Genomic DNA, 21,502 nt, shown 5'->3' with positions numbered 1-21,502 from the left:
CAAAACTGGAACAAAGTCGCGGGCTAACATCAATATTTATTGTAAAAAAATCTTCCTCCAGATTTAAGAATGAATCTCTTCTTATGGACTCAAAGAAGTTTTGCTGAAAAACTGAATATGGAACAAGCAAAGCTTAATACTAAAAAATAGATATATTAGCTGTATGATACCAGTAGGCCAGCTCTAATAATAATTTGGTATGGCTTCGCGGGCCAGAGTTTGACACCTATGCTTTACAGCATTATTTCATCTAATAATATTTCTCACAGTATTGATACTGCATTACAGTTGTTTATTGAAGATGTCCATTTGAGGATCCTTCCATTATGTTAACTTTTATTACAAGTACGGTTGGAAGTATTTTATACACATTGCATATCTGTGCTCATTTTGAGTTGATGTTCGGTTCATTAAGGGTTTTAAGCTTCACTGGCGTGACTGTCCAGGTGATACATGCTGAGGGAAACTAGAACATAGAAGGATAACTGCAATGCATGCTTACAGTACATATAATACATATAATCTAGGAATAGGCCTGAGCAGAGGCCCAAATGTTTCCAGCTTCTTGTTGCAAACCTGTTGCATTTTATTCTACTTGGCAACAGATGACTGGAGGCGATAACCAGCACTCAGATACTCTGAGGGCTTAAGATTATTACCTTGTATGGAAGGTGTTATCAAAATGAGAAGTTCTATGTCTGTTTATAGCTATTAAAGATGTACGATTAACTGTGAATTTAATGGGGGGGGCGTGTACCCCACTGCTTTATAAGTATCCACAAATCCAAAATCTGGCAATGGCTACAAGCAGTGTGCATTAGTAGCAAGTTTCCCTGTCAAAGGTGATTTTAGTTTGACTGCTGCCTGGTTACCCATCAGTGGCAATGCCTTTTTTTTTTTTAAAAAAAAAAAACCTTTTCAAGTTAACCCAGACTAGTTTGCATAATGACTGGAAATCATTATGCAAACTAAGGGCAGACAGGAAGGAGATAATATATCCAAAGGCCTCTAGATTTCCCAGTTTTCCTCTGCATGCCATGGTAAATGGACTGGTAGTTTAATGGCACTTGCCCACTCCCACAGAGCACTCAGAGATTTTAAATGCTTTTGCTGATCAATCTCACAAACGTTGATGGAGCCTAGTACACCTGACAGTTAATGTGCCAACACCCCTAACCGAATTACACGGGTGGATGAGTTATTTAAAAACACACCACCTCACTCAGAGTTGTTATGAAGGGGGAAACTACCCAGAGATCAAACAATTAACCTCAGCACGTATCAATAAAGTCAGAGTTTGGAAACTATTTTCGTGGTCGTAGTTTTCCAAGAATAGCTACATAGGCAGAGACCACCCCTACTAACTTCTGATGCACATCCAGTCATGTAACAGGCCTGAAACACGACAAACCATTCATTTTAGAAAAGATCATCAAGGGTTACTCCTGGTAGGCTTTCAAGAGGTTAATGCTCTAATGCCGTCCATCTTAACATGGGGATTGAAGTCTAGAGGTTGCCCCTGGATGACTTGAACTGCTGACTTTCAAATTAATATATGACCTAGTCTACGTCCTGAGCCACAGTCTCCTCTTCACTTTAACCAAAAAAATAAATAAATAAATCTTACCTCAGGTTTAAAACAGCAACTTTCATCCTTCACAGTATGTTTATGATCATTCAGTTGACTGTATTAGGCATCTATGTATCATTCAAGTCACACTCACACATTTAATAGGTGCTGACAGTCGTTGTGTGTGTGCTCATAGAAACGATACAGTGTCAGTAGACGGTGTTTTTAATGGAGGAAACCTTTGTGCATCAGTCCAAAGCTTTCAAGTTCAGCTGAGGTTAAAAAAAAAAAAAACAATCACAATTGAGCTGAGGAAATTAAAGGATCATTAAAGACTGATTATCGCTACCCCCGGTGATGAGAAAGCAAACCAGGTTAATTAAAATCCAAACATTAAAGTTAAAAAATAAATAATCCACTGGCATGGTTAAAATATTAAGGAAGATGTTGCACATAAAAGGAAAAATGTTAAGAGTCGTCAGTCTGTGACGTTCATACTTAACTTTGCATCTGTGGTCCTTATTTGGCAAGAGGAAGAACATTGCTAGGTTTTTTGCTACATTAACAACACAAAGACTGCACAGTGAAGGAGTTAAAACATTCTTAGTTATCAAGTACCAAAAACCCACCCAGAAAGAGTCCAAGGTGTCTTTTTAAGATCAGCAGCTGAGGTGAGAGCGGAAGAGCTAGCCAAACTAGCCAATAGCTACATTTAGTCAGAGTGTGTTCAGTTCATCAGTAATCAATAATCAGCACATGAACAAGTTCTTACAAAGAGAAAATCCTTTTCCTGTGCAAAGCTCTGAAGGAGGACGCCTTAGTAGATCGTACTGTTCATCGAGTTCTCGTACTGTTGGCTGTGAATGGCAGAAAGTCCTTTGATTCAAACCAGTCAGACCAGAGTCTTCCTTGGTCAGTGCAGATAGCTAGTGTTGTACTGGAAGGAGGCCATCCGAACCCGATTACGCAGCCTCTGGATCTCCAGCTCCTGGAAGTAGTCGTCCTCGTTGTTCTGGATTATGATTCTTTGCAATTCGCCGATTTCACGCTCCATCCTGGAACGCAGCTCTCGCTTCATCTTCAGCAGTGCCTGCGGGGAAAAAAGAAAGAAAACAAACTGTAAATCTTTAAATTATTTAAATGATTGATCATTTGTGTTTTCTGGCATATAAACTGTGTATGTTGTTTGTCCTGCGGTTTCCATGACTACAGTGCAACAGCAAAGAACTGTGGTTTATGAGGATCTCTAAGAGTGGACTGAGAAAATTCAGTGTAATATATTTAGTTTTGATATGCTGCATACCATGCACAGGAAAATCTGTGGATTCACATGAAATCACATAAAAACTCTATACAGTTTATACAATTCCCTCTTGGATGTCCTACAGCTGGGACCCAGTTCTGGCTTCATCCTGAAAAACTTCTACCAAAAATAATTTCAAATCGCTGCATTTCCTTTTATACAAATGCTTTTTATGGTTGTGAGAAACTGGGTGTGCAAAAAAAAAAAAAAGTACAGTTGATGCTGCTGCCTGGTTTTGACAACTATTTGTTTGGATTTCTGGACAATTGCTGCGGTACTGCATTCTCTACCTGCAGAGCATGCAGGTGAGTTTAAAGGGTGCCCTCTGCTGGACCGTATAGCAAATTACATTGATTTCTTTAATGCGTTTTGACGGGATCAGGTGCAATTTGAACATTTAATTTTCCTACTTTCTAACAAATATTTAAATTAACAATAAGCAGCAGTAACAAGTATATAAATTACCTTTTCTTGAGCTTTTTTCCGAACCTGGATGTCCTGCCGCTCTTGTGCAAGTTTTTCAGCTAGCAGTGAAAACTGAAAGAGAGACAGCACGTCACCGACTTCACCTGGAACGGGTGTGTCATCGCCTTTATTTTGAAATGGCAGAAAGCTGCATCTTACCTGATCTTTATAATAGTTCTCCATGGACTTGATCTGATCCTCGTGTCGTCTCTGCTGTTCCAGTCGCTGCTCTCTGGCATAAGCTCTCTGCTCTCTCAACCGATTCTTCTGTATCTCCAAACCCTCGTCGAATAGCTGCCGAAACATCTGCAAACACACACAGACACACTTTAGTCATCACTCAAATTAGCCCAAACTTTACTGAAGTCTACTTGATAAATAATAAATAATCTACAGCAGTCCAGTAACTATAAATATCTGTTGTAAACCTTTTTTCATTTTCATATTTATCTATTTACAGGGAGCTGCTGAAAATGGGAAAATAAGCTGGTGGCTCAAATTTCCTGTACTGCTCCTTTCAAACACCCACACCAGTATTTGATGTTAAGAATTTTTCAGGGCACGTTTCAAACTTTATTGCTTAGAGTCAGAAACAGTCTGGACTCAGGGGACATGGATGAGGGTACAATGGTAGGTACGATATTAAGTCCACTGTAGAAAGTAGAAGCCGTCAAATAAATCCAGCATTTACTGTTTCAGCTTGTTAACTGAGATCAGTGGATACATTTCTACCTTTACAGCAATAAAATGTCTTTATGCTGTCACACGGTGAGTTTGTTAATATCACATCAGGCACCAGCATGCACATTTTTAAAACAAAGAGGAACATCATGATTATGAGTAAATAATTACTTGTCTTTAGTCCTAAACTGTCCCTTCAGTACCCACCCTCTCCTCCTTGGTGCGAGCCCTCATGAGGCGGGCTCGGTGCTGAACATGATAGTCGTTGTGGTACTTCTTGGCTCGAGCTATCTGCTGTCTCTGGTCCCTCAGCCTGTTCTGCGTCGACTTCTGCTGCTGGATTCGCTCTTTGAAGTCTCTCTAAATGATCGAAAGGTCAGTTAGAGAAATGCTGTCCAGCACAGGCAGGTAGAGCATGTGTCCTGCACTTTTTTTTTTTGCACAGCAACAGGACGCCATTGCAGAGCCAGCTTGACTTTGGTGTCTTTTATGTTGAAAGGTTTGAGAAATGATTTTTACTCAGTGTTGCCAGGTTTTTGGCACCTGCACCAGACGATGTTTGGTCGAAATGTGTAGGATCAGGTTTAGTTTTGAAAAGGGGACAGCAGTGGACTGTAGTGTAACTGATATGTTAAAGCTCACCAGGCGCCTGCTGTGGTCCTGTCCTTTATGAACGAGCTCAGCCAGCAGATCGTGTTTCCTCTGAGCTTCCTCCAACTGGAAGTTTAATTACATATTTATTAATGAGGCCATTCATCAGATGATCTAGTACAGGTCAAAAATGCACCAGACATGTAATGACCACTGTCCTACCTCTCTGGAGAGTTTGCTGCGATGCCGACTGTGATTGGACGACATTACGTGGAGTCTGTCCACCTGCTGCATTTGCTGCTCCCACATTCGACCCAGGGCGTGAGGTGAGATGTGAAGGTGAGGCAACTCATTCCGGAGCACCGGGAGAAGCTCATTCTCCATTATTCTCACTGTAGAGACACATGAAGCACAGAGAAGAACATTTATTTATTGTTTGTGACAAACTAACAACTAACGTACTTCAGTGCAATCCTCCATTCAACATATCCGTCTCTTTTATTAGACTCCACGGATGGCATTTACTACAATAAGAATTAAAGTTATACCCATTCCAAAGCAGATTAACCAGAAACGTGTCTAATTGGATTAAGTCTTTTTCTGTTTACAACTCAAACATCAGCTCAACAGGGAAGCCAACATCAAACCTGGTGTGTGTGCCTTTTTATGTGGGGCTTTACAAGAATGTCATTACTTGTCCTATATCCAGACACTTTTCATCTTTTCTTCAGATTCTAAAGTTAGACACAGTGAGTAGCTCTTCAGAGGGACATCATCAGGTTTACATGTCAACATCATCTGCCTACACGCCCAAGGGGTGGAAACTTCAGCCATCACAAAGTCACAAGATACTCAACATTTATGTCTGGAAAAACTACCACAAATTACAGGAAATGCAGCTGATGATTCTCTCTTTTTGAATCTCAGATAGAAACCTGTGGCTCAAAAAGAGATACTAGTTGAACCATCCCCAAGAAACCCAGTAAGGAAACTAGATTAAACAAAAACTCAAAACCACAGTTTTAAAGGTTAAACTAAGAATACAAGACTGCAGAACAACTCTCACACAAAATTAAACTAACTCTCTGTTTAGAAGTGGTGCAAATTATGTAAATGTTATTTATCAGCGAATTGAAATCTGGTATGAGTGTGCAGTCATTATCCGAGGATCACAGGATATAGGATATTTCCTAAAGCATTGTTTTCCTTGACCTCATTACTTTTTCTAGCAAAGTCGGGGGGAGTGTTAAAGAAAGACAGACAATAACAGAGGTTCACTTCCACACAACAAAAGCAAATACAGAAAGAATAGTTGCAATGTTTGAGTGTAACAATAATACATTATGACCCGGTCTGTCTTAAAGTATGTGTTTTTGGTTGGTACTGTTGCCATGGCGACAAGGAAGTAAGGGACCAACCGTCAGGTCAGTTCAGATGCACACGGGCGTTGGTGAATAATCTACTTCCATCTAATTTGGATTCTCTGTGCATCACTATGAATGATTTACACAGCCAAACCTGTGTAATAGTCATGCATAACATGTGATATTTGCAGTGTGGAAGATACAGAGGCGTTGTAATATCTGTGTCAATTTATTGGTAAATGTCCACAAATGTTTCAGGCTAGTCTCTTCATCTTCATTCTTAGCATCAAGAAGCAACCCACTGACAAACGGAAACAACAAACACACAAACGAGAACACTCACCAAAAGAGAATCATTGCTTCAGCATGCCCAAATCTTCTGAATTTAGACCCATCACCAAAACACTTTTTCCTTCGCCATTTTTAAAAAATATCTGTTTCTTCTCAATCTAAAATCAATTTGCCAAACGTTCCATATCTTCAACCATTTAAAGGCTATGAAGTTATAAAGCCATTATAAAGACATTAGCATCCTGACATTAGTTTAAAGACCTTCAAGTAAATCTGCCAGAGAATTAAGTAAGCAGTGATCACATTCAGCAACTCTTTCTAAGCTTTGCTTTACATCATTCAACTACACTCAAGTACTCTGAACTCCATCCTCCACTCCACCGTCTCCTGTATTTCACCATCTGTAGATGATCAGTCCTTTTGTTTCTCAGCTCTTTTTTCTGATGCATTTCAGAAAAGCTCCACATTACACAGTAGATGAGGAGTCCATTCAGCTGATGAAGACTTGCCTAATGTCCAACAGAAAGTGCTGCAGCAGCAAACACACTTGGTGTCCTTACCTCTGAATCTACCAGAAGTGCTATTTCTGTGATTATCAGAGGGCCAGCCAGCCCGGAATACAAACATTCATAAAACCCAAACACTGGTTAATGCTAAAGCTGAGTGATCACAGCCAAACAGAACAGTTTCCAAACCCTCAGCCTCACCCACAACTTACTTGATGGAGCTTTCCTGGGAGCCTCCAGTCGTCTCTGCCCTGGAGTGGTTTGTGCAGTACGCTGTGATTTATGCTGAGCTTTCACTTTAGCTGGTGAGGGTCTGGGGTCTGGCGAAACATCCTTTAGTATGGCCTCTCTGTATTCTCGCTCCTGCACACACACAGTCCTAGTTTAGTAAACTAGAACAAACGACTCTACGCTCACAACTAAACAGAAGGATTCACAGAGATTAATATAACTGCTTCTTTAACATTTTGACATATTGCTTTAAAAGAGCGGTCTCCAACCTTTTTTGCGCCATGGACCGGTTTATGCCCAACAATATTTTCACGGACCGGCCTTTAAGGTGTCGCGGATAAATACAACAAAATAAAACTAGTACCGGTACCGAAAAAAAAGAAGATTTATTCATAACACACGTGAAAAGACCCAGGAAAACTGAGTTAACGATAAAAACGATAACAAAATAACGCTGAAAACCGATAAAAACCCTGAAAACCATACATTTCACACACGAGCCTCAACTCTCGCGGCCCGGTACCAAACGACTCACGGACCGGTACCGGTCCGAGGCCCGGGGATTGGGGACCGCTGCTTTAAAAGGGAAATCTTGTTGTTTATGTTTATAAAAGTCTTAAGTAAAATACGCCTAAAATTAAGGGGAGTTTTTATTTTTCTAGTAATTTTTTTTCATTTACTTATTTGGAAATTTTCTTTGAATGCATCCCAAAACATTTACTGTACCATAGTTCACTGATTTTTGTTTAAATAGATTCAACTTTGTATTCTCTGTGAACCAATATGCTTTCCCTCCGCAGACATTAGAGATTTTTTTTTCTACTTATGTTATCTCAAAGGTCTACCTATTTTTTAGAATATACCATCTTTTTTTTCTTCTTTTTTTTTTGGACCCAGGGTAGGTTTTACTTTTTTAATAATTAAATAATCTTTAACAGAAAACCGTAGATTTATAACTTACAGCTTCCTGAGCTTTGATGCGAGCCTTATCTAACTCTTTACGTTCTTTTTCTTCATATCTTTTTAGCTCTTCCTCGTACGCTTCGTTCTCCAGATACTGAAAAAGAGTAATAATCATTTTATTTTCAAAGCATATGAAAGTAATCAAGCAACTTCACCATATTGCTCACATTTGCGTATGGCATCTTTAAATTTGCACAGTATATTTGCCAAATATGACATTTTTTTTCAGTTGCAAAAACGTTCATGACTAAATTTGATCATTATTGTCCTTTAACTACTCTTAAAAGTCAGTTTAGCATCTAATTGATTATCTTGTAATATTTAGTGCACTAGTACTGTACCTTGTCATGTTTTCTGTGAGATGGTCTGTGGTGTAGCTCTCCTCGCCTTGATCGATCAGACGCTGTGAGTTTGGACTGTCTCCCATCATCCAAGCTAAGAGCCTCTGCCATCACATCCTCCAGCTGTCCCTGCAGGGAACGACGGACTCGTGGAGGGGAAGGGGATAAGGAGCGTGCTCGGTGGGTAGACTCAAAATCAGGTGCTCCTGAAACAGTTAAATGTGTATTTCACCAATTTCATTAATTTGCATGAGATCCAGAATGGTTAAGATTAGGGATGGGTATCGTTTAGGTTTTATCCGATACTGGTGCCAAACCGGTACTTTTGAAACGGTGCCGGTGCTTAAACGGTGCTCAAACCGGTGCTTAAAGAATGGAGAACACAAACTTTGTCCAAAAACCTCTCATGTTCAGCTGTTTTTTTTTGTAAAAAGATATGGCATCACTCTTGGCTGGAAGCAGTGCTTAAACAATGGAAAAAACACAAACTTTGTCCAAAAACCTCTCATGTTCAGCTGTTTTTTTTTGTAAAAAGATATGGCATCACTCTTGGCTGGAAGCAGTGCTTAATCAATGGAAAAAACACAAACTTTGTCCTAAACCTCTCATGTTTAACTGTTTTCCACTTCTTCTTTGGTCATTTTAGCCTTTTTGGCCAGGGTGAAGGGAGTATCTGCCATCAAACAAGAAGACAGCCGCATGTAACTACGACAGTGTTTGCTAGTTCACCTTACATGCATTAATGTAATAACGTCGTTAGCCTACTCAACGTAAATCACACAAGAACAACATTAAGCTACTCACGCAGAGTAGAACGGCTGCTGCTGCCATCAAATACGGCGCATTTCTCGGCTTTTAAAAAAACGCTATGCATCGCCAGGTGTTTCATGAGATTCGAGGTGTTAACTCCTTTGACAGTATCACAGTATCAGCTTAAAGCACTTGTTGCTGCTGAGTTTGCATATTTTGCTGTGAAGTACAGCCAGACTTTTAACCGCTTCGCCTTGGACATTTTTAATCTGTAGCTCTGCGCTAACAGAATGTACGTACCTGGCCCCGCCTACTATCCTCGGAAACGTAAAACGATTGGCTAAAAGTGTATCACAGCTCAGGAAAAAAAAGCACCGAAATAAAGCACCGAAATGTGCGCTGCTTTTCGGTCTGGTTACTACCGTTTATGTGACACCGGTACCCATCCCTAGTTAAGATAGTATTTTCTAAGAACAATATAAAGACCTACAACAAGATTTTTAAAATCAACTGGAAATCTTTTTTTCACCAACCAGGCAATGTGATGTGGTAAAAATTAATAATAAAAGTTGTGGCATTTGTTAGTAGTTTACTGTCAAAATTGAAAAGAACAACAACAAAGTTTGTGCTCAAAAATGTGTGCACACCTGTGTCCTGTCTTGAAGTCCTGCGACGCTCCATGATGCTGTCGCTGTGGTGCGACTGCTTGTCCTCCTCTCTGACCTCGGTGGACTCTCCAGTTTCCCCCAGAACTCGTTTAAGCATCTACATTAATTACACAAGACTTAAAATATCGTAACCAGTACTCACTCGAGAACAGTGACACAACTGAATTGTGAACTCGCTGATCACTTCAGTCAACTAAATGCAAACATACCTGATCGAGTTCTTCTAGTCGATGGGAGAGGTTTTCAGATATCTCATGCAACTCTTGTTCTGCCTGCTTGTTCCTTTTTCGATTATAAGACAGAGGCTCTTCAAAATCCTCTTGTGCTGTCCTGCTACTGCTTGGCCAGGGCAATAATATATAGCATAAAGAAGATAGTTAGGAAATCAAAAGCATAACATTCACCACACTGCCTCCACATAACAATCTGAATCTGTGATAGATTCTGTTTTTTCCCCATAGCTTTCTTCTATTCGGTTTACCTCTCAGGGTGAGTTACAAAGTCTTCCTTGAGAGCAGTTCTTTCTCTACAGTGTATCCTTCTGTCCTTTAATCTTCGTGTGCAACTCAAATTCTCCTCATCTTCCTCTTCAGTGTCTGGTGGAGAAGGGGTGGCAGGTGTCGTCCCATCTTGCAGGGTGAGGAAAAGCACATCTGGTTGTGTTCGGAATAAAACCCTCCTGGGACCTCCGTTAGTCGGCTAAGAATAGAAAGAAGAAAAGCGTCAATTTGACTTAAACTGTGTATCTGAGTATTACTGTACATGCTAATTAACCACCACATCTAGCACACAAGTTTACAATTTACCATTAGATGGTATATTAAAACTGTAAAATTGGTACAAGTGAAGTCTTACTGCTTGCACTCTCACCTCCAGCGTCTCTCCCTCCACTTCTGTCTCAACTCTCTGCTGGCTGGTTGAAGATTTCTCACTTACAGCTGAAAATTAAACAAAACTATGTGATGCTTCACTTAATCTCCAATCATGTTTTCATCACTTTCATCACAATTCACTTGAAATTGTGTCCTTATCGACTGTGGTGTGCTTTGACTCACCAGGGGACTGGCAGTGGGTAGGAGACTGTAGTCCATTAGTTTCAGCCACTAGTTTTGAAGTCTGTGAAAAGAGGAGTGAAAAAATAAGGAGAAAGCATAAAGAGTTTTAGGCAAAACTGAGCAGAAGTCATTCACATTCATTACAAAGACTTAGATTTAGCACTAAACATAATCTGCAGCACTCAAAACTCAACTCAACAAAATAATCAGAAACCTAAGAAGGTTTTTTAGAATCTAATATAAGGGCTGATAATCAAAGTACAAAAAAAACTACTCAGAAGAAAGATAAGGGAAAATTAACTTGGTGCTTGTTTCTGTGTACTTTGTGCTGTAGAAGGTCAGACTCACGTCAGACCTGTTAGCATAGATAGTTTTACAGATCACAACAGCATAAACATGGCACTTCCTGATTCCAGAGACTTCCTCATTAAGTGATGAACAGATGTAAACCGACTTGAAACATGCTGGAAAAATGCTAATCTTTTAGCAGATATTATCTTATAACCAAGTTCTGCTTGCAGACAACAGATACTCAAAACACAAATATATATAAAGGTTCAGCAAGTGAATGTTGAAGACATTCAGAAAATGTGAACGTCAAAATGAAGTGCATTACTGGAGTAACTTATGTTGTCAGAGAAGCCAAGTCAGCATAAGCTCATCCTTCCTTTATTTGAATTGGAGTCACCAAAGTGGGAAGTGTGTGTATGATAGGAAAAGTATAGAATATTAACACAACACACCAGTTGTAAAACTTTGCATGTCGTTTTAAACTGCAGTTCACAGCAGACAGAACACATAAAACACTTCAACCTTATCATACTGTATTTAAAGGATACCTCTGTAGTGATGAGGCTGACTTCCTCCTCTGTGTGCTGTTCTTTGACACCAGCAGCTGTGGGGAGTTGATCGGGTAAGTGAGGGCCTACAATGGGAGTGTGGGGAGTGTTGGACTGGTTTGGTGGCTGCAGTGCAATGGCTGAGTATATCGGTTCAGTCTGTGGAGCTTCATCATTGTCCACAGGACCAGAGGTGGTTGCTGCATCTGAGGTTGGGGGAGGGACAGCCAGTCCTTGGATTAAAAGGTAGCTCACCTGGACTTTTAATAAAGCATCAAACTGTCTATGTCTTCTTATACATTTCCAAAATATCAAACACAAAATTTTTTGAAGAAACTGTGGAAAATTATAATTTTTTGTTATATGTACAAAGAAATAAAGTATTATCCCCAAAACAATCACTGTCATTGAGGCAAAGCAAGCCTTACCTTCTTTTTTATCTATGAATGTGCGCGCAGACACGCCCAGCCCGATGAGCTCGCTGGCTGACCCCACCTCCTCACCATTCCAGGAGTGGATGGACTGTTTACTGGACTGGACGGCAGACCTGAATAATGAGAGCATTCAGACTGTATCAGATTAATTACCGACAAGTTTTTCAACTTTAACAAGCCACCTCTGTAATCTTCACAGCACGTGCGTATCTCTCTTTCTCAGATGATTAGAGTGGGCAACCCATAAGGACAAATTTCTACTAAATTCAACTGCAGCACAAGAAGTCTAGAAAAAAATTAAACTTAGACATTAAAATGCCAGTTAATTATATTTTTAAGATACAAGGCTTAGAAAAGATTACCAGTAATTATAACGGGTGTGTAGAATGACTCAGACACGTGCTGTATCAGTACTTTTGTTCATTTCTTATTATTCTTAAAAAAAACATGAATATTAAGAGTTCTGAAGAGAATTAATAAAGCAGTGGTCCAAGCAGCACCATAAAAAAACTCAAACATGTTTTGATGTCTTTCATCTATTATGACAGCCATTAACATTTTATTATTTACACTGCTGTTAAAAGGCTGCTGTGTCAACAGGGTGTAGAGCAGGATGTGCTCTAAAGCTGAATGATGGCGGTCTGAGTCATCAATATCAGACCTGTCTGTCAGTGGTGTTTTGGTTCATGGGAAGAAAACAAACAGTAATATTCTTCTACATTGTACTGAGACTTGTGTAAAGTCTATAAAACATGTCTGTGCTTACTCTGCACTCGATGACAAGGACGCCACCTCCAGCTTTGTCTCCTTCTGCTCTGTAGCATCACATCCAGGCGGATCATTGATGTCACCGTGTGCATCCTCACTGAGACTGCCATTCTGCTCCTCTGAAAAACATGAATTTTGCAAATGACAGAGGTAGAAACAGAAAAGGCACTAATTTAAAAGAGAGCAAAAGTAGTGATAACAACATGTTTCATGGAAATTTAAAGAGAAACAAACTCATACAGAGTCAGAAACCCCCCCTCACCAAATGTCAAAGTGCTAACCTCAAAGAGTCACAGTTATAAATGTCTGACAAACACTAAAAAAAAAACAGATTGTAATTTTACTACTTAACTACTCTACTCAAACAAAGAGAGGCAGGAGTGCAGCTTTTATGCCTCCTAACAAAAAGCATTTTATAATGTATAAAAACACTACAAAAGTCCTTTAGAAACACTAAGCTGTGCCACTATAGACATTTGAAATCATATAGTTTTAATTGCCTTTCAAAGTAAAAGCAAATGAGGAAAAGATGAGGGAAAAGCAACAATTTCATTTTCCTACCACTGTTCGGCGACCCGTCATTTATCTCCTCGTTCAGATATTCCAAGAGGCCATCAAAGATTTCCAAGAGGTTCTTAACCGACTCTTTATCCCCTCTGACAACATTTTCTCCTGAAAACAAACTCATACTCATTAAAGTCTTGTTTCTGCAACATCTGCCATGCAGTACAAATTGAATGACTTTCATGATGATCTCAACTTCATTTAAGTTAATGTTGCACAGATGTGAAACAGTGATTCATATTTGCGCTTCTCTGACATGCACATTCAAAATTTTAAACCTATATTATTAACTCCTTGTTTTTACAAATTATTTTTTTTCTCTTACCTGTAATATGTGAGAGGCTGATTTGAAGGTAATCCAAGGACAGAGAATCAATCACACATTGGACATTGTGGACATCTTCCTCTTGACTACATGGCACTGCAATATAATCTAAACATATAAAAAACAAACAAGCATCTGATTAACCAAATGCTCAATGAATTAATTAATGCATACATGCTGAACTTCCCCCTTCAACTTAACAATAAAGAAAACAGGGTCTTAGAAAGCAATCTTACAAAACTAATCTCCCAACTAAAGTCATAGTTGGACTGTGCAATAATTTTATTTTAATTTGAATTACAACTTTTGCTTCCACATATAATGAAAGTTAAACAATTATTGTTCTGGATTATATGTTTTGCAATAATTCACTCATTTCCCTTTTAGCACATCTTGTCTTTTACTTTTGTCCTTCCATGAAAGTTCAGTTAACTCCCTGTAGCAAGTGCAGTCCAGTTTTTTTATTTGTTTGAATTGGTTTGTTTTTAAATTTTTATTTATCCAGGTTTTTCTCAAATACTGTGAGTACTTTTGTTAAACGATTGTAATGTCAGTATTGTTTAAAAGATTGTAAATTTGATTAATGCCATAGTACTGTTAACTCTGGAACTGGAATTTCTCTTAAGACTGTAGCCCCCTTACTTGATTACATGATTACCTGCAACAGTAATGCCCCCCATGCTCCGCCATCTATAGACATTAGACATGTCAAAATCTCAAGATACTGAGTTACAAAGGTATGAACAGAGACATTTTTACACTTTTGCTTAAAAAAAATGTAAAAGCGGACATCTGCCAGATCTGTAACTTCTTCTTACCTGGAACTTTCTCCCCCAGGATGTTCTCATACAGGGCAATGAAAACATCTGCATTACAGTCCGTAAGTTTCTTCAGCCTCAGGTTTACGTGACATTTGCTGAGAAGATCATTTGCCACATCAACCCAATCTGTAGACAAAAAAAAGAGAAGTCACGTTCATTCATATAACAGCAACTCGAGAACTTATTTCTCTGACGTAATCATGGAGTATAAAAGAAATTACAAAAGCAGAGCCCTTGTCATCACTTCGAGTGGAAAACTCGCTTTAATTAAAAAAAATACATCGAGGTTATCGAGCATGAAGAGTTTAATTAACTTTTGTATAACTCATTTCAATGACATTAAGTGGTTCTTCTATCACAACGCCTTTTAAGTTTGCCTCAATCACGACCGCCCCCGGCAAACTTAAGTCTGAGAGCGGGGCGGGGGTAGTCTTTACCTACTATCTACGCTAGCCGCCGGCTAAAACTGTTGATTTGATGGGAACAAATTAAGTTTTAAATAAATAACATCAGTAGTCGTGTTTTGTCCTGAAATCAAAAAACTATCTAAATTTGTCTGCCATCTGTTTCGTTATATTTTATGTTTTTTACGCAACTTCACCGGCTAAGACAACTCAAAAGTAGCTAGCTAAGACTGCTAATGTTTGCTAACACGAACGTGAACATTTTAAGAAAACAACATAAGCAGAGCCCACGTTTTCATCTCTGGTTCTCTCTATAATATATGGATAAATCGCTTATATCAGCCAGGCTTACTGACAAGTGAGGAGTCGCAACTTTAACCGTGTGCTAACGTTAGCTCTAAGTCAGCGTTACGTGTCATTAGCTTTCCTCGGAGTTGGAGGGTCTTCTGCCTTACCTCTCTCTCCCTCCTGGGTTCCCATGAAACAGCTGTCTGCAGCAGGCAGATGGGGCTGACAAAAATCTACTAGCTGTAAAAGAGAGTCCTGTAAACGCCTGGACCGAGCGCTACAATCCGTTTTGTTGTGGTTTTCGGTAACTGGGAGAAGGAACCATCGTTTGAAAGTGAAAAGTCTTCTGATTGGACATTAGCTCGTTCTTTGTTTCCGGAAGTGCCTTTCGATTGGTACGTACCGCCCCCTACTGGTACCAATACTCCAACCTCCATAGACAATGACAACAACAGTACCACGAGGGGTAGGATTACAAGTAAGTACATCAGAAGGACTGAGGTGTCCTTCTGATATCGTTCTCGTCCTTCTGTAGTGGATATCTTGGACAAAAGATGCTGAACATATAGCAAGCAGAAAGGAGGAAAAGTGGAAGACCACTAAAAAAGTAAATAGTAATAGTAATAGTAAGCACTAACGCAAGTATCATTCACCCAATCACAAAGTAGTCACAATCGCACTCCTGCATTCATGTGGATATTACTTTGACACGTACCACCCACCAAAACATTGTTGCAGAAGAAACACACTCCCCACAGCATTGGCTGTTCCTTACGTCAGAGGGAGGATGAAGCTCTCTACACAACCTGCCCAGGAGAAACTCAAGTAACAGAGTGAACACTGAACTGCAATGCTGCTGCTCACATAACCTTAAAAATCTGTTGTCCCTGTCTAGTGTTATACACCACAGGATGCAGATATTGACACAGATAAACAGGTTAGAGCTGCTTAGACAGCACGAAGGCTTTAAATGTAGGGACTATGGCTGATAAAGAAACAGGTATGATGGAGATATGATGGAAGTAGTTATACTGTTGTGTTTAGGAAACCAGGTTGAAGGGAAGGAAAGGCAGGGGCATTGGAGGTGAATTCAAGCTGTCCTGCTGTGGTGTAGATAGGACTGGGCTATTTAAAGATTGTTTTGGAGGTGAAGAGAGAGTAAACAGGACAAAGGATATTGAATATGGAGCTACCAGGCAGAAGAAAAGAGGAAGAGAAGATTCATCAATATAGTGAAGGAGGACATGTAGAGAGGTGGTGTGACCGAAGAGGATACTGGGGATAGATAGCTGATCCTCTGTTGTGACCCATACAGGGAGCACAAGAAAGAAGAATTTAAAATGAACAACATAAGAAAACATTATTAAGAAAGAAATAAAGGTGAAGGATTAACTAAACAAAAGCATTGAATTAAAGCCCAACACTGAGCTTTGGCACAACTTTGTAAGATGAAATAATGGTGTCATGTTAGTGCCTTAACATAACACTTTACATTCTGCTTTAAATAACTAAAGACTGAACCACCAAAAGGTAAATACCGCACAGTTGAACTGAGCCTTGTGGGATGGGACACTGAAGAAGATAAAAAGAAAGAAGTTCTCACTTCTAATTTCATGTCAGTTACATTTCATTCGGATGTGAGAGGTGTACTGGGTGTGAAGTTTTTTCTTTTCTTTTTTTAAATCTTAAGAATAAACAGCAGATGTGTTGACTAAAGATCATTTAGGAACTTGCGCATGATATCTAAATAAGAACGCTACAGAGCTGTCATAGATATCGCTCCTTAATGCGTGCTTCATCAGGTTTTTATCATTGCAGCATCTGAACAGGAACAGGATGAGTATCATCTGTACATCTGTCCTGTTTTGAAAGTGTACATCTCACATGCAAAAATATGTTGCAATACTTCTCTTTTTCCGGTGTGAGTGATACATAGTTAATATGATCAATAGAGGCTTTTTAGCATGATTTTATCCATCTGGCTGTAACCAGATGGCCACCATTACAACAAGTCAGTTTGTGAAATTTTGTCCATCCTAGATATTCCAGGATTAACTGCTCTGATTAACTACTCCAGTTTGCATGTCAAAGTGTCCTTGAGCAAGATATGGAACATGCTTTCATGTGTGTTAAATAGAAACTGGTTCGACAGAAAAAGAGCTGTATGAATGTGTGTGTGTGTGAACAAAAAGCCTTGACTGCTCAAGTAGGATAGATACAAAGTTACAAAGTGGCTGCTGACGCGCATACTTTGTAAAAGTCACCAATGCTCTTGTATATGTTGTTATTCTTGGCTTTTTCTTTTGCATCAGAAATGAGAAACATTAATATAAGGAAGTTCACTTTAATGCACAGTTTTCCTTCACACACTCAAATTAAGTTAAGCTACATGCAGATAGAGAGAAAAATATGTTTCAATATCTTAATGCTCACAAATCAAGGATGTTTGTTTTTGTACAGAGACTTTTGTCTTGTTGTATTTACAGTAATATGATGTCAGGGCTTAGCGTTGTTATGTGAAAGATGGCTTAGTAGCATTTATAGCTTCTGTTATGGAACAGAAACAAAGAAGTGTTCTTTAATAGCCTACAACAGCATACCCTGATTAAACAAAATGTTAAAACCAGAAAACTGAGTTTATTCAAACAACAAAGTGAGAACTTCGGAACTTTAAATGTAATATAAAAGAAAATCTCATCTATTATATTGGTATTCTCTCAACATTTGAATTATTTTAAAAATTGCATCAGCTAGTGGAACTCTATGTATGTGTTAGTAAGTATACAATAATAACAGGAACTTAATGTTTAACAGCAATTTATAAATAGGGTTTCATCTACATGCTCTGCAGACTTCCCTTTAGAGGTCTCCCTAAGAAATTTAAAAGCAGATATAAAAGACTCACAAATTATCAATTCAAAGGATTTTCCACAACCTAGCAAGCCAGCAGTCGAGACAAACATGTTAACATCTGTATGTGATGGAACAATTTTCCTGCTACTGATCACTGTTCCACCTTTTTTTCACAGATCCAAAAGTTTTCATCTCTGCAGTTTGCGTCATTCCAGCAGTTTTCTTCGTCATTGGCTGCCATCACGCCACAGTCTTCGTCTCCAAGGCTGTTGGGCTCCCCGGTTCGCCAGTATCTGAAACTAAAGAAAGTTGCCTTTCAGCCAAGTTGCTGAAATGAAGATTTGCATTTCAGCAACTTATAAACAAAGGAGAAAGTCTTCAAATTAGCTCTGACTTTAAGTCCTACACACACGGTATCCTAACCCTAATCCTAATCCTAAAGCACATTGATGCACCTGCTGTTGTGATTTGGTGGTATATAAATAAAATTGAATAAAATTGAATAAAGTAATAAGCAGATAGTGATAAAAACAAAGTGTGTGCGTATTACAAAACCCAAGTTACACAAAATGAGATACCACTGCACATTAAGAGATATTTAGTCACAGATATCCACCCACTGAATAGTGAGTACTTATCCTATAGCTTACAGAGGTGTAAAAAAGTGTTTACCCCCTGCCTGGTTTCCTGTTTTGCATTTTTGTCCAACCTACATGTTACACCTGAGAAACAAAGTCACTGACAGCTATCTGTCTGGAAAGGTTTACAAAGGCTTTGAGACTCTTGCAAACCACAGTGAGAGCCATTATCCACAAACAGGGATGAAATTACTTTTTCACACAGGGCCGTGTAGGTTTGGCATTCTTCCCCCCTTAATAAACACCCTCATTTAGAAACTGTATTGTGTTTACTTGTGTTATCATTGTCTAAAATTTAAATTTGTTTGATGATCTAAAACATTTTAGTGTGACATCTTATATAGATCAAGGCGAGAGTAACCCAAACTTAAAGTTTTCATTAAGATAACTGTCACATCGATGTAATTCTATATGAAGCAATGCCCAAACATAACTCAGTTTAAAAACAAATATAAAAGAGATTATGTGGACAAAGCACACAGCTTTAGTGGCGTGTTAATGACGGGGTGTTTGGCAAATGTAAAAATGTTTTGGTTTTTGAACTTTAATTCTTTTATGTGAGTATTTTATATGAGTGTAGACTTCTATGCAGTTAAACGTGTATATTGTGGGATAATAAGCCAAACTGTGAATTCTGATTTGCAAATTATGGAATTTTAAATAAGGAGGTGGGAACAAATAAATGCAAACTTCTTCCTACTTCTTTTTGAGCATAAACATTGTGTGGATATTGAAATATTCATGACAACTTTATGTCTTCGTTTTTTATGTCTACAAAGTTTTTATGTGTTTTTTTTATAGTTGTTATTTTAGTTATATTTACATGTGAAACTAAAATATATTCTGTTCTGTTCTATTCTAATAGAAGAATATTTTGATATCATACCAATTTTGAACTATAATACATTTACTTCAAGTATATTTACACAACACACAGTGAGGATGAATAAAGTGCTGCTGCTGATGGATGGAGGATTTTATTATGAGTGATTACTACTGCTTTGTGGAGTTTTATTGTATGGACCTGCTGTTCAGCAAACTCCCGTCCACCCACTTCCACGTCCCCTCTTCCTCTGTGTCACTCAGTCCGATCCACGTGTTACGCCTGAACAGCCTTATGAAGTTCTTGTTCCCAGTAAAAGAATCAAGAAAATAAATCTTAGCAATCTTGCAGTTCTTAAAACTTTGTTTCAACTCTTGCAGATTTCAGAATTACAGTCTGTACCTGTTCCTCTGTGCTGCTGATAATCACCAGGTCTGCACCTCTTTGCAAACAGTCCTCTCTGCTGTCACTCCAGGACTTTTTAATATGAGAAATGTAATAAAAATCACCCCTGAAGTATACCCATCCTTGTTCTGTATTGAGATCTGTTCAAAATGTAAACATAAAAAGATAAAAGAAAACGGTTTCATCTACTTCACTAATGATAATACTATTAGTAAAATGGGCTAATATTTAAGATTTGACTCTTAATTTCCAGCATCATACTTGCCGAAAATATTCAGCTTCCTCCTCAGTGACTCTTCTTCTTTAGTCTCATTTTTAGTGGCCTGGTCTGATGTGAAATAAAACATTATGTTAAAGGATGCATTTAGATATATTTAGTTTATTCAGTTATTCCACAGATGGATGGAGGCCAAGACAGTTTGTAGTGAAGAAATTATACAGTGATGTGATAGTATGTGTTAGAGGGCCACGTTTCTTTATTAAAGGAGTGGACAGACAGCTGTAAGTGTTTTGTAATTATTTTATAAATTATTCCAGTCTTATATAATAATATGAGGTTTTGGCCTCATTAAGTAAACTGCTGACAAAGTAATTAGACTGTGATGTTATAATAGAGTGCTGTAAAAATAAACTTGAATTAAGTGGAGTTAGTTGCAGTTTTTCCGATGGTAATGGTAATTATTTCTAACTTCTGTTCGTACACTATTCAAATGATGAATTTTACATTACAGATAAAATGTAAGTGAACTCACGAAGAGCCAGTCGCAGGGAAATGCTGAGAATAACTTGAAGAATAAACAGAAGTCCAAAGCTCAGAACAACTAGTCTGCAGAGTTTTCTTTCTGTGTGCAGAAATCAAATAGACAAACACAAAATCATCTTTATTAAACAGCAAAAAGACTCAAATGTCTAAAAAGTATTTTCATATTACTGCCAGCAGATGAAAAGAAACTCCACACAGTTGGTTGGATCTGTTTGTTTTTGAACAAAACCCTTCACCTGTTTCTGACACTGCCCACGATGGTGGACGATGGTGGAGCGCGTACTTACACCGAGCTGAAATGAAACAAATAAACAATCTTTAAGATACTTACTTCTTGCTGATGTATCAGGTACATTTTCATAGTCCATCTCAGGCTGTTCTTTATTTTATCAGGATAAAATTAAGGAATGTACTCATATAATGATATTTTGAACTCATCCACAAACTGATTTCTCTTTTTCCTGTTTCCCTTTTTTAACACTGAAAAAACAACCTCCTGTTCCTCAAAATACTGACCCTTTTGCTACATATTTGCCCCTGCTTACTTACCACCACAGAAACCAATGAACCCTCTGATTCAGTAACTATTAGATCTGCTTTTCGCAATAACATAAAGTAGTACATCTCTGTAGGACTTTATCAGTCTTTCACATCATTGTGGAGGATCTTTGGCCCACTTTTCTTTACACTGTGGCAGAGGTGGGACCAAGTCATTGTTTTGCAAGTCTCAAGTAAGTCTCAAGTCTTTATCCTCAAGTCTCAAGTCAAGTCTCAAGTAATGTCAGGCAAGTCAGAGTC

General features: G+C 38.5%; 2 protein-coding genes across 3 annotated transcripts; both read right to left on the bottom strand.

Moving 5' to 3' along the window:
* Positions 1-1,777: 1,777 nt before the first annotated feature.
* Positions 1,778-15,584, bottom strand: LOC146708077 (centrosomal protein of 95 kDa-like). Of its 2 annotated transcripts, none has more exons than XM_085459800.1 (21): positions 15,390-15,584; positions 14,528-14,656; positions 13,710-13,817; positions 13,382-13,492; positions 12,819-12,939; positions 12,047-12,165; positions 11,619-11,824; positions 10,780-10,840; positions 10,595-10,662; positions 10,206-10,423; positions 9,934-10,063; positions 9,704-9,821; positions 8,307-8,512; positions 7,964-8,059; positions 6,984-7,134; positions 4,833-5,002; positions 4,662-4,736; positions 4,227-4,379; positions 3,498-3,644; positions 3,339-3,410; positions 1,778-2,660 (listed from the first exon to the last, which is right to left on the bottom strand). In XM_085459800.1, the coding sequence occupies exons 1-21, from the start codon at positions 15,412-15,414 to the stop codon at positions 2,484-2,486; spliced, it is 2,661 nt and encodes an 886-aa protein (XP_085315926.1). In that variant the 5' UTR covers positions 15,415-15,584; the 3' UTR covers positions 1,778-2,483. The 2 variants fall into 2 exon arrangements, with proteins under 2 accessions (XP_085315926.1, XP_085315927.1); XM_085459801.1 differs by having other exon boundaries at positions 9,934-10,060.
* A 1,966-nt stretch (positions 15,585-17,550) lies between these two features.
* Positions 17,551-21,198, bottom strand: LOC146708076 (C-type lectin domain family 4 member M-like). The gene is made up of 6 exons (XM_085460917.1): positions 21,036-21,198; positions 20,694-20,783; positions 20,207-20,269; positions 19,939-20,081; positions 19,738-19,838; positions 17,551-18,374 (listed from the first exon to the last, which is right to left on the bottom strand). Exons 1-6 carry the CDS (start codon positions 21,070-21,072, stop codon positions 18,227-18,229), a joined length of 582 nt encoding a protein of 193 aa, XP_085317043.1. The 5' UTR covers positions 21,073-21,198; the 3' UTR covers positions 17,551-18,226.
* Positions 21,199-21,502: the final 304 nt, after the last annotated feature.

This window comes from Copadichromis virginalis, linkage group LG6 (assembly GCF_057382275.1).
Source record: "Copadichromis virginalis isolate Kocher_CV1m ecotype Utaka linkage group LG6, C_Virginalis_male_GT1.1, whole genome shotgun sequence".
Lineage (NCBI taxonomy): Eukaryota > Metazoa > Chordata > Actinopteri > Cichliformes > Cichlidae > Copadichromis > Copadichromis virginalis.
This window is presented reverse-complemented; position numbering and strand designations above follow the sequence as displayed.

Bases quoted from the DNA above. Each gene is read 5' to 3' on its own strand.
- LOC146708077 (XM_085459800.1), bottom strand. From the start codon at position 15,414: ATGGGAACCCAGGAGGGAGAGAGAG. The intron at 13,493-13,709 runs GTAAGAGAAAAA...GTTTGTTTTCAG, and splicing joins CAGCCTCTCACATATTACAG to GAGAAAATGTTGTCAGAGGG. The intron at 7,135-7,963 runs GTAAGTTATAAA...GTGTGTGTGCAG, and splicing joins GCATCAAAGCTCAGGAAGCT to GAGCGAGAATACAGAGAGGC.
- LOC146708076 (XM_085460917.1), bottom strand. From the start codon at position 21,072: ATGGACTATGAAAATGTACCTGATACATCAGCAAGAA. The intron at 20,784-21,035 runs GTAAGTATCTTA...TTCTGCACACAG, and splicing joins ACCTGATACATCAGCAAGAA to AAAGAAAACTCTGCAGACTA. The intron at 18,375-19,737 runs GTCCATACAATA...AACTTTCTTTAG, and splicing joins GGGAGTTTGCTGAACAGCAG to TTTCAGATACTGGCGAACCG.